The 12,483-nt window shown below is 66.5% G+C and overlaps 1 protein-coding gene across 1 annotated transcript; it reads left to right on the top strand.

Moving 5' to 3' along the window:
* Window positions 1–4,770: 4,770 nt before the first annotated feature.
* Window positions 4,771–12,372, top strand: BCL6B (BCL6B transcription repressor). Its single transcript, XM_043503615.1, is given in 18 exon segments — window positions 4,771–4,780; window positions 5,407–5,531; window positions 5,971–6,185; window positions 7,408–7,444; window positions 7,447–7,579; window positions 7,582–7,627; window positions 7,898–7,965; window positions 7,968–8,024; window positions 8,027–8,195; window positions 8,197–8,283; window positions 8,285–8,380; window positions 9,036–9,148; window positions 9,515–9,605; window positions 9,607–9,680; window positions 9,683–9,709; window positions 10,551–10,681; window positions 10,990–11,127; window positions 11,221–12,372. Coding segments are annotated over 18 exon segments (1,749 nt in total). The 3' UTR covers window positions 11,353–12,372.
* The last annotated feature ends 111 nt before the right edge of the window (window positions 12,373–12,483 follow it).

The following is a 12,483-nucleotide window of genomic DNA, read 5'->3' as shown; positions in this document are numbered from 1 at the left end:
ACTGGGGAGAGAACCTAGGAGTCCTGGCTCCCAGCCCCCCCTGCTAACCACCAGCCCCCGCTCCCCTCCCAGACCTGGGGAGAGAACCCAGGAGTCCTGGCTCCCAGCCCTCCTGCTCTACCCACCAGCCCGCGCTCCCCTCCCAGACCTGGGGGAGAACCCAGGAGTCCTGGCTCCAGCCCCCTGCTCTAACCCACCAGCCCCGCGTCCCCTCCCAGACTGGGGAGAGAACCCAGGAGTCCTGGCTCCCAGCCCCCCTGCTCTAACCCACCAGCCCCCGCTCCCGTCCCAGACCTGGGGAGAGAACCCAGGAGTCCTGGCTCCCAGCCTCCCTGCTCTAACCACCAGCCCCCGCTCCCTCCCAGACCTGGGGAGAGAACCCAGGAGTCCTGGCTCCCAGCCCCCCTGCTCTAACCACCAGCCCCGCGTCCCCTCCCAGACCTGGGGAGAGAACCCAGGAGTCCTGGCTCCCAGCCCCCCTGCTCTAACCCACCAGCCCGCTCCCCTCCCAGACCTGGGGAGAGAACCCAGGAGTCCTGGCTCCCAGCCCTCCTGCTCTAACCCACCAGCCCCCGCTCCCCTCCCAGACTGGGGGAGAACCCAGGAGTCCTGGCTCCCAGCCCCCCTGCTCTAACCCACCAGCCCCGCGCTCCCCTCCCAGACTGGGGAGAGAACCCAGGAGTCCTGGCTCCCAGCCCCCTGCTCTAACCCACCAGCCCCCGCTCCCCTCCCAGAGCTGGGAGAGAACCCAGGAGTCCTGGCTCCCAGCCCTCCCTGCTCTAACCCACCAGCCCCCGCTCCCTCCCAGACCTGGGGAGAGAACCCAGGAGTCTGGCTCCCTGCCCCCCCTCTCTAAACCAGCCCACGCTCCCCTCCCAGACCTGGGAGATAACCAGGAGTCCTGGCTCCCGCCCCCCTTCTCTAACCCACCAGCCCCCGCTCCCCTCCCAGACCTGGGGAGAGAACCCAGGCGTCCTGGCTCCCAGCCCCCTGCTAACCCACCAGCCCCCTGCTCCCTCCCAGACTAGGGAGAGAAACCAGGGGTCCGGCTCCCAGTCCCCCCTGCTCTAACCCACCAGCCCCCGCTCTCCTCCCAGACCAGGGAGAGAACCCAGGGTCCTGGCTCCCAGCCCCTCTGCTCTAACCCACCAGCCCCCCACTCCCCTCCAGACCTGGGGAGAGAACCCAGGAGTCCTGGCTCCAGCCCCCCCTTCTCTAACCCACCAGCCCCCCACTCCCCTCCCAGACCTGGGGAGAGAACCCAGGAGTCCTGGCTCCAGCCCCCCTTCTCTAACCCACCAGCCCCCCGCTCCCTCCCAGACCTGAGGAGAGAACCCAGGAGTCCTGGCTCCAGCCCCTCTGCTCTAACACCAGCCCCCTCTCCTCCCAGAGCTGGGGAGAGAACCCAGGAGTCCTGGCTCACAGCCCCCCTGCTCTAACCCACCAGCCCCCCTCTCCGCTCCCAGACCTGGGGAGAGAACCCAGGAGTCCTGGCTCCCAGCCCCCCTGCCTAACCCACCAGCCCCCCTCTCCCCTCCCAGACCTGGGGAGAGAACCCAGGAGTCCTGGCTCCCCGCCCCCCCTTCTCTAACCCACCAGCCCACCGCTCCCTCCCAGATCGGGAGAAACCCAGGAGTCCTGGCTCCCCGCCCCCCTTCTCTAACCACCAGCCCCCCCGCTCCCTCCCAGACCTGGGGAGAGAACCAGGAGTCCTGGATCCCAGCCCCCCTGCTCTAACCACCAGCCCCCGCTTCCCTCCCAGACCTGGGGAGAGAACCCAGGAGTCCTGGCTCCAGTCCTCCCTGCTCTACCCACCAGCCCCCACTCCCTCCCAGACCTGAGGAGAGAAACCCAGGAGTCCTGGCTCCAGCCCCCCTGCTCTAACCCACCAGCCCCCTGCTCCCTCCCAGACCTGGGGAGAGAACCAGGAGTCCTGGCTCCAGCCCCCCCTGCTCTAACCCACCAGCCCCGCGCTCCCTCCCAGACCTGGGAGAGAACCCAGGAGTCCTGGCTCCCAGCCCCCTGCTCTAACCACAGCCCCCCGCTCCCCTCCCAGACTGGGGAAGAACCCAGGAGTCCTGGCTCCCAGCCCCCCCTGCTCTAACCCACCAGCCCCCCTCCCCTCCCAGACCTGGGGAGAGACCCAGGAGTCCTGGCTCCCAGCCCACCCTGCTCTAACCACCAGCCCCCTCCCCTCCCAGACCTGGGGAGAGAACCCAGGAGTCCTAGCTCCCGCCCCCCCTTGCTCTGACCACCAGCCCCGCTTCCCCTCCCAGACCTGGGGGAGAACCCAGGAGTCCTGGCTCCCGCCCCCCTGCTCTAACCCACCAGCCCCCGCTCCCCTCCCACACCTGGGGAGAGAACCCAGGAGTCCTGGCTCCCAGCCCCTCCTGCTCTAAACCCACCAGCCCCCGCTCCCTCCCAGACCTGGGAGAGAACCAGGAGTCCTGGCTCCCAGCCCCCCTGCTATACCCACCAGCCCCCGCTCCCCTCCCAGACCTGGGGAGAGAACCCAGGAGTCCTGGCTCCCAGCCCCCCTGCTCTAACCCACCAGCCCCCGCTCCCCTCCCAGACCTGGGGAGAGAACCCAGGAGTCCTGGCTCCCAGCCCCCCTGCTCTAACCCACCAGCCCCCCGCTCCCCTCCCAGACCTGGGGAGAGAACCCAGGAGTCCTGGCTCCCAGCCCCACTGCTCTAACCCACCAGCCCCCACTCCCCTCCCAGAGCTGGGGAGAGAACCCAGGAGTCCTGGCTCCCAGCCCCCTGCTAACCACCAGCCCCCCTCCCCTCCCAGAGCTGGGGAGAGAACCCAGGAGTCCTGGCTCCCAGCCCCCACTGCTCTAACCCCCCAGCCCCCACTGCCCTCCCAGAGCCAGGGAGAGAACCCAGGAGTCCTGCTCCCAGCCCCACCCTGCACTCACCCACCAGCCGCCACTCCCCTCCCAGAGCTGGGCAGAGAACCCAGGAGTCCTGGCTCCCAGCCCCTCCTGCTCTAACCCACCAGCCCCCCGCTCCCCTCCCAGCCTGGGGAGAGAACCCAGGAGTCCTGGCTCCCAGCCCCCCTGCTCTAACCCACCAGCCCCGCCTCCCCTCCCAGACTGGGGAGAGAACCAGGAGTCCTGGCTCCCAGCCCCCCTGCTCTAACCCACCAGCCCCCCGCTCCCCTCCCAGACTGGGGAGAGAACCCAGGAGTCCTGGCTCCCAGCCCCCCTGCTCTAACCCACCAGCCCCGCGCTCCCTCCCAGACCTGGGGAGAGAACCCAGGAGTCCTGGCTCCCAGCCCCCTGCTCTAACCCACCAGCCCCCCGCTCCCTCCCAGGCCTGGGGAGAGAACCCAGGAGTCTTGGCTCCCAGGCCCCCCGCCCTGCTCTAACCACTAGACCCCGCTTCCCTCCCAGACTGGGGAGAGAACCCAGGAGTCCTGGCTCCCAGCCCCTCGCTCTAACCCACCAGCCCCCCGCTCCCCTCCCAGACCTGGGGAGAGAACCCAGGAGTCCTGGCTCCCAGCCCCCCTGCTCTAACCCACCAGCCCCCCGCTCCCTCCCAGACCTGGGGAGAGAACCCAGGAGTCCTGGCTCCCAGCCCCCCTGCTCTAACCCACCAGCCCCGCGCTCCCCTCCCAGACCTGGGGAGAGAACCCAGGAGTCCTGGCTCCCAGCCCCCCCTGCTCTAACCACCAGCCCCCCGCTCCCCTCCCAGACCTGGGAGAGAACCCAGGAGTCCTGGCTCCCAGCCCCCCTGCTCTAACCCACCAGCCCCCCGCTCCCCTCCCAGCACTGGGGAGAGAACCCAGGAGTCCTGGCTCCCAGCCCCCCCTGCTCTAACCCACCAGCCCCGCGCTCCCCTCCCAGACCTGGGGAGAGAACCCAGGAGTCCTGGCTCCCAGCCCCCCCTGCTCTAACCCACCAGCCCCCCGCTCCCCTCCCAGACCTGGGGAGAGAACCCAGGAGTCCTGGCTCCAAGCCCTCCTGCTCTAACCCACCAGCCCCCCGCTCCCCTCCCAGACCTGGGGAGAGAACCCAGGAGTCCTGGCTCCCAGCCCCTCCTGCTCTAACCCACCATCCCCCCGCTCCCCTCCCAGACCTGGGGAGAGAACCCAGGAGTCCTGGCTCCCAGCTCATACTGTTGGCCCTGGGGCCGACACTGCAGGCTTGGGTGATGCGTGGTCCGATGGCGCCACCTGCTGGCCACAAGGTGGAACCGACACATTCCTAGAACCCGAGCGATTATATGTGGGCTAGATTCTGGGGCGGGGGCTGGGAGCCAGGACTCCTGGGTTCTCTCCCCGGCTCTTGGAGGCGAGTGTGAGCTGGTGGGTTAGAGCAGGGGGGGCTGGGAGCCAGGACTCCTGGGTTCTCTCCCTAGCTCTTGGAGGCGAGTCGGAGCTGGTGGGTTAGAGCTGGGGGGGCTGGGACCAGGAATCCTGGGTTCTCTCCCGGCTCTTGGAGGCGAGTGGGAGCTGGTGGGTTAGAGCCGGGGGGCTGGGAGCCAGGACTCCTGGGTTCTCTCCCTGGCTACTGGTGTAATTAAAAGAGTCTCTAGCCCCTACCGCTACTTTAAGCCCTGGGTATATGAGAATTGAAATGCTGAGTTGCCCCCCCCCAAGTGTGATGTCACTGCTGGGGCACCCCCCTGCTCCCCGCCTCTACTGGGTAGTTTCCTGCATTTGTGACTGTACCACAATGGACTTTGTGTCCAGAAATCTACCCAGGGCTTCCTCTGGGGCAGGGCAGCTGCTTATCCAGGGACTCCTTGCCCAGCTGCCTCCACCATGTGTCTTAGTGAGATGAGACAAAGGGTGAGGGTCCAAAAAACCATCCAGTTTCCTCCCTCCTTGCCCCCCCAATTCCCACCTCCCTTGCCTTGCCCCCCCCACACCCCAGGATTCCCAGAGTAGCCTGGGACAATAGAAGGAAATAGAGCAACTTCATTCAGGGACCAGCCAGTCCCAGCAGCCCCCCCCCCGCTCCCAATTCCTGGATCTAAAAAGGGAGGGTGCCTTAACAGAGCAGTGGGGTGAACTGAGCAGGGATCAGAGCCAGGATTCCTGGGTTCTCTCCCCGGCTCTGGGAGGGGAGGGGGGTCTGGTGGGTTAGAGCGGGGGGGCTGGGAGTCAGGACTCCTGGGTTCTCTCCCAGGCTCTGGGAGGGGAGTGGGGGCGGTGGATCAGAGCAGGGGGGCTGGGAGCCAGGACTCCTGGGTTCTCTCCCCGGCTCTGGGATGGGAATGGGGTGGTGGGTTAGAAGAGGGGGGAGCTTGGAGCTGGATTTGTTTGTGGATCTTGGAATTCTCCAGCCTTTTTCCTGAAAAGTCTATTAATACTCCCCCCGCCCCCCCCCATGGCTGGGCCAGGGCAGGAAGGATGTGAACTAGAGAGAGAACTTCCCCCCCCCCAGGACACTATAAGAGACCCCGCCTGGATCAGCCATTGGAGGCTGGTTCTCCGGACTGGGGGGTTCAGCTGGGAGATTACACTCCCGCCCCCCACAAAGTCCTGCTGGCAGGAAGGTTGGAGGGTCCCTGCTGGTCAGGGTGAGCTGTCACTGCCTGATTCCTGGGTTTCTCCCCGGCTCTGGGAGGGGAGTGGGGGCTGAATGGGTTAGAGCGGGGGAGCTGGAAGCCAGGACTCCTGGGTTCTCTGCCCGGCTCTGGGGGGGGAGTGGGGTCTAGTGGTTACAGCGGGGGGGCGGGGGCTGGGAGCCAGGACTCCTGGGTTCTCTCCCTGGCTCTGGCAGCAGAGTGGGGGTGGTGGGTTAGAGGATGGGGGGCTGGGAGTCAGGACCCCTGGGCTCTCTCTCGAGCTCTGGGAGGGGAGTGGGGGCTGGTGGTTAGAGCAGGCAGGGCTGGGAGCCAGGATGCCTGGGTTCTCTCCCCAGCTCTGGGACAGGAGTGGGGCTGGTGGTTAGATCCTGCCTTCCCCTGCTGTGTCCCTCACCCCCTGCCCTGTTAGTAACCCCATCTCCCCCCCCAGGCCCTGGCCTGCGGTGACCCCCCAGTGTCCGCAGTCACTATGAGCTTGGGTGGGGCCGGGGGCCCGGTGGGCTCCGTCCGGGAGTTCACGCGCCATGCCAGCGACGTGCTGCTCAACCTGGACCAGCTACGTCACCGCCGCGTCCTGACCGATGTCACCCTGCTGGTGGGAGGGCGCCCCCTGCTGGCCCACAAGGCTGTGCTCGCCGCCTGCAGGTGAGGGGGGGGCGGAGCTGTGATGGTCTGGGGGCGTGGCCAGAGAGGGTGTGGCTGGGAACTGCTGGGGCTTGGCTGTAGAGGGCGTGGCTGCTGAGCAGTGGGCGTGACTGGGAAGGGTGGGGGCGTGGCTAGAGGGGGCGTCACTCTGCCAGTAGAGAGGGTGTGGCTGTGAATGGGTGTGGCTGGCTAGAGGGGGCCAGGCTGGGGGGCGTGGCAAGAGAGGGCGTGGCTGAGAAGGCTGGGGCGTGGCTAGAGAAGGCATCGCTTTGTGGCTAGAAGGGCGTGGCTAGAGAGGGCGTGGCTTGGGAAGGGTGGGCATGGCTAGAAGAGGCGTCACTCTGCGGGTAGTGGGTGTGGCTGTGTGGCTAGAGAGGGCGTGGCTGGGAAGGGTGGGCGTGGCTAGAGAGGGCGTCACTCTGCGGGTAGTGGGTGCGGCTGTGTGGCTAGAGAGGGGCGTGTTTGGGAAGGGTGGGCGTGGCTAGAGAGGGCATCACCTGCGGGTAGTGGGTGTGGTTGTGTGGCAAGATGAGGGCGTGGCTGAGAAGGCTGGGGCGTGGCTAGAGAAGGCATCGCTTTGTGGCTAGAAAGGGGCGTGGCTAGAGATGGGCGCGGCTGGGAAGGGTGGGCGTGGCTAGAGAGGGCGTCACTCTGCAGGTAGTGGGTGTGGCTGTGTGGCTAGAAAGGGCAAGCTGGGAATCGTGGGCGTGGCTAGAGAGGGGGTGGCAGTTGCATGGGTGGGCGGGGCTGTAAGGGGCGCTGCCGGTAGGGGGCGATGGTGGGAAGGCGGGTGCATAACTGGGTGGGGACATGGCTGATGGGGTCACGGGAACGGGCTCTGAGTCGTGGGGTCGGGGATGGTGGTGGCCGTGGGGTGGCTCTGGTGGGGCAGGGATATGGCTGTAGGTTCGGTGGAACCACACGGCACGGGGGGGGCCACACCTATCTGGACCACAGCTGGGTCCCCGTCCTGTGGCGACGAGGGTGAGGGGAGGGCCGCTGGGCCACTCTGAGCCACCTTTGGGGTGGGGAGAGAAGAGGCTGAGGCATGGCCATGGGGGGGTGGAGTCTGGGCCACGCCCCAGTGTGGGAAGGGGAGGCGTGGCCAAAGGGGAGGTGTCTATCCCCACGCCCCGCCCCAGCGTGGTCTGGGTGGGCCACGGTGGATGCTGGGAGTTGTAGTCCGTGTCCCACTTCCCATCACCTTCTCTCACCATGGCAGTGGCTTCTTCTACTCCATCTTCCTGGCCCCAGGTGGGCAGCCGAGGTCACTGTCCTCACCCTGCCCGGCTCCATCCAGCCCGGGGGCTTCCAGGCCCTACTGGATTTCATGTACACCTCCCGCCTGCCCCTCACCCCGGCCTCCGTCCCCGCCCTGCTCAACGCCGCCACCTACTGCAGATGGAGCACGTGGTGGACGCCTGTCACCGCTTCATCCAGGCCGGTAGGGGCGCCGGCTCCCATCCGGCCGCCGGGCGGCTCAGGGGGGCGGGGAATGGGACACGAGGCCTGTCTCCTCTAGGGGGCGCCAGCTCCCACCTGGGCCCCAGGGCTGGGACGAGCTGGCTCAGGGGGGCGGGGAATGGGACATGGGGGCCTGTCTCCTCTAGGGGGCGCCGGCTCCCACCTGGCCCCAGGGCAGGGACTGGCTGGCATCGGGGTGGTGGGGTGGGATGGGTCACTGCTCCCCCTCATTTCATCCCTCTCTCTTGCAGTTACGATCCGCGCTAGCTTCTACCCAAGCCCCTCCCTTCCCCAGCGGACCCCAAATCCCTGGACACCCCCAAGGACCCTCAGATGACAGTGGGACGGTGCCCGCAGGGGGTCCCCACCCAGAGGGCTGAGCCCGGGGGCTCCCCTGCGATCGGCTCCTGCCAGGCCGCCGGCGAAGGATTCTGGGGGGGCGCCCCCGGGCGGGGAGCGGGGCCCCCCCGACAGTCCGTCGCGCTCCGAGGGGCACCCCGCCTCCCCCGAGTCCAGCGGCTGCGCCCCCGCCCCCAAGGCTGCAACTGGAGAAATACAAGTTCATCGTCCTGAACTCCCTCCGGGGGGAGGGGGCAGGGGGAGGGGGTGGGGCCGGCCCCCAGCCCCCAACCCCCTGACCCAGCCCGAGCCCCGGCCAGCAAAGACCAAGGTGCCAGCCGTGGGGGAAGAGGGGGGCGGCCCAGGAGCCAGCGTGACGGCGCCCTCTGTGGGTGAGTGGCTGAGCTGGGGGGTGGGGCATCTGGTCCCATATCGGGGGGAGAGGCGGCCGGTCCCATAGCCGGGCCCATACGCTGGGATGGGGAGGGGTGCCTGGGCCCATACGTTGGGGAGGAGGGGCGCCCGGGCCTATATGCTGAGTGGGGGAGGGGTGCCGGTCCCATACATCAATTGAGGGGGATGCCGGGTCCCATATACTTGGCGGGGGGAGAGGCACCTGGTCCATATGCCGAGCTGGGGCGGGGGAGAGGCACCCCGTCCCGTGTGCTGGAAGTGGGAGGGGTTTCCAGTTCCATATGTGGGAAGGGGGAGCGGGAGGGGCACCCGGTCCCATACGCGGAGTGGGGGAGTGGTACCCAGTCCAATATACGGGGCGGAGCGCCCAGCCCCATATATCAGTAGAGAGGGGGTGCCAGGTCCCATAGACTTGGGGGGGGAGAGGCACCTGGTCCATATGCCGAGGGGATCGGGGCTTCTGGTCCTATATGCTTGTGAGAGGGGGCTCCTGGTCCAATATACAGGGGCGGGGAGCTTGGGCCCATACGGTGAGTGGGGGGTGGGAGCCTAGGCCCCATATACTGGGGGCTGGGGGGAGCTATGCCTCATAGTAGCTGAGCCCCCCCCCACCCCTTTCCCATCTCCCCGCAGGCCGCACCCCGCCTTGTCACAGTGCCCCGTGTGCCCCCAGCGCCTGCAGGTGGGGGCCGCACTGCACCCACCCTGCCCCCACCTTCCCCAGGGGCGGCCCCAGCCCGCAACAGGTGAGGGGCGAGGAAGGGGGCTCTGTCCCCTGCACTGTGTTGGGGGGGGGGCTGGTCCATACGTGCTGTGGGGGGGAGGGGCCGGTCCCATTTACACTGTGAGGTGGAGGGAGGGGCCAGTCTGATACGTGCTGTGGGGTGGGGGCGGGGCCGGTCTGATATGTGGGGAGGGGGAGGGGCTGGTCCCATACGCGCTGTGGGGTGAAGGGAGGGGGCAAGTCCCATATGCTGTGGGGGGGGGGCTGGTCCCATATAGGCGCTGGGGGGATGGGCCAGTCCCATATGCTGCAGAGCGGGCTCTGAGTATTGGGGACCCCGCCCCCCGGGCCATCCTGAACCCTCTCACGGCCCCCTCCCCTCCCGCAGGTGCTGGGCTGTACGGCTGCGCGGCCTGCGAGCTGGGCCTGGAGGAGGAGGAGGAGGGGGAGGGGGAGGAAGGGGGAGCAGATGGGGGCAGGCCCCAGCGACTGCCCCCACGACAACAAACCGTTCAAGTGTCACCTCTGCCGCTCGGCTTTTCGCTACAAGGGCAACCTGCTTCCCACCGCGCCGTCCACACTGGTATGGGGTGCCGGGGGGGGACCAGGGGGACGGGTGGGGGCAGGGAGGGACCAGGGGAGGGGGTGGAGTCAGAACGGTCAGGGGGAGGGGACCAGGGGAGGTGGGCGGGACCAGGGGAGGTGGGTGGAGTCAGGAACGGTCAGGGGGAGGGGACCAGGGGAGGTGGGCGGGACCAGGGGAGGTGGGTGGAGTCAGGAAGGGTCAGGGGGGGGTTAATGGGAGGTGGGAAGGAACAGGGGAGGTGGGTGGAGTCAGGAACGGTCAGGGGGAGGGGACCAGGGGAGGTGGGTGGGACCAGGGGAGGTGGGTGGAGTCAGGAAGGGTCAGGGGGCGGGGTTAATGGGAGGTGGGTGGAGTCAGGAACGGTTGGGGGAGGGGACCAGGGGAGGTGGGCGGGACCAGGGGAGGTGGGTGGAGTCAGGAAGGGTCGGGGCGGGGTTAATGGGAGGTGGGAGGGAACAAGGGAGGTGGGTGGAGTCAGGAACAGTCGGGGGAGGGGACCAGGGGAGGTGGGCGGGACCAGGGAGGTGGGTGGAGTCAGGAAGGGTCAGGGGCGGGGTTAATGGGAGGTGGGTGGGGTCCGGGGAGGTGGGAGGGGCCAGGGAAAGGTGGGAAAAGTCAGCAGGAGGAGGAAGGGGTTAAGGGGAAGCAGGAGGACCAAGAGCATGTTGGAGGGCTCATGGGGAGGGGTCAGAGGGGAGGTGGGTGGGGCCAAAGAGGAGACAGGAAGGGGGTCAGGGGATTGGGGGAGGGGTCAGTGGGAGGCGACGTGAGGCTGTGCAGATCAGGAGAGCTTGGGGGGGGCCGTGCCGCCCCTAGCTGCCCCCTGTGTCCCCCCCAGGTGAGAAGCCATATCGCTGCGGAGTCTGTGGGGCCCAGTTCAACCGGCCAGCCAACCTCAAAACCCACTCGCGGATCCACTCAGGCGAAAAGCCCTACAAGTGTGAGACCTGCGGCTCCAGCTTCGTGCAGGTGCGGGGTGGGGGGCAGGGTAGGCTCTGCGGGGGTCGGGTGGAGATGAGGGGCTGTGAGGGGGAGGCCTGGGGCAAGGAGCAGTGAACGAAACTCATGCAATCAATAAGGGCCAACATACTGGGGGAGAAGTGGGATCTGAAGCCCCCGGCTCCCATAGACTCCAATGGGGAGCAGGGCCCCCTAGTGGCCAGGCCGGGTACTGCCACCCCGGGTCCCATAGATTCCAATGGGAAGCAGGGCCCCCTAGAGGCCTGGCCAAGTACTGCAGCCCCCTGGAATCTGATCACGGCTCTCTCCCCTCTCAGGTCGCCCACCTCCGGGCCCACGTGTTGATCCACACGGGTGAAAAGCCCTACCCGTGTGAGACGTGTGGGACACGCTTCCGGCACCTACAGACCCTCAAGAGCCACATCCGCATCCACACGGGCGAGAAACCGTATCACGTGAGTGGGGGGGGGGACGGGGACAGGACTCCTGGGTTCTCCCCCTGCCCGGCTCAGGGCACTGACCTCTGCTCTCTTGTGGCCCCCCCACAGTGCGAGACCTGCCACCTGCACTTCCGGCACAAGAGCCAGCTGCGGCTACACCTACGGCAGAAGCACGGGGCCGTCACCAACACCAAGATCCGCTACGCAGTGTTGGCCGGCCCCTCCGGCGCCCGCTGCTGAACGGGGACCGCGCTTCCTCCCCCTCTCACCAGAGAGCAGGAGAGAGACACAGCCCCTCCCCGCCCCCCCCCACCCCGCACCGCATCGCTGCTTACTTCGCTCCTGCCAGCAGGGGGAGCCGTGTCGAGGTAGGGGAAATTCCCGGCCTGTCAGGAGGGGCCCGCTGGTCGTGACCCCCTTTCATAGCATGTGTTGGCCTGCGGTGTCTGGGCTTGGCTGGGGGGGGGCACTACGGGACATGGGGGGCTATGGACTGCAGGGGGGAGGTCTCTCTGGTCTACGGAAGACACAGTTCCATATGTATAGGGGGGAGTGTATCTGCACCCTGTGTTTTTGAAGTGGGTCTGCCATTCCCTCCCCCCCCCCCCAAGCTGGGGAGGGAACCGGAGTCCTGGCTCCCAGCCCTCTGCTGTAACCACTAGACCCCACTCCCCATCCAAAGCCAGGGAGAGAACCCCGGAGTCCTGGCTCCCAGCTCCTCCTGCTCCAACCCACCAGACCCCACTCCCCTCCCAGAGCTCGGGAGAGAACCCAGGAGTCCTTGGTTCTTTAAGTAAATGTGGCACAGGAAGTGATGTCAGAGCTCTGCAGGCAGAGCGTTGTGAGAGACCGCGCCCTCCCCCCCCCACACTTTTCTTAACTACTGTACTTAATTTTCAGTTGATTTATGTTTCCTTCTGGAAGGCAATATCTCATTTGGTTAAATCAGTTTCAATCCAGAGTCACTCTGAATTCTCCCCTACCCTGGACATCTATGGACAACTGATGACGCCGGCTTGATGTTGGCTTAATTGGAGTCAACAGTTGCCAGTTGTGCATAGACTTCACTGAAGTTCTAATCGCGATCTAAATCTGGGAGGAGTGACTCTGATTTAACCACCCTGGAAGCCTCTCTAGCCAGCTAATTGTGACTCTGCAGTTTTGGTGACACTAGTGTCACTCCAGTTAAGTTCTCACCAAGAAGAAAAGGAGTACTTGTGGCACCTTAGAGACTAACAAATTTATTAGAGCATAAGCTTTCGTGAGCTACAGCTCACTTCATCGGATGCATTGCATTGCATTGCATCCGATGAAGTGAGCTGTAGCTCACGAAAGCTTATGCTCTAATAAATTTGTTAGTCTCTAAGGTGC

This window comes from Dermochelys coriacea, chromosome 28 (assembly GCF_009764565.3).
Source record: "Dermochelys coriacea isolate rDerCor1 chromosome 28, rDerCor1.pri.v4, whole genome shotgun sequence".
Taxonomy (NCBI): domain Eukaryota; kingdom Metazoa; phylum Chordata; order Testudines; family Dermochelyidae; genus Dermochelys; species Dermochelys coriacea.
This window is presented reverse-complemented; position numbering and strand designations above follow the sequence as displayed.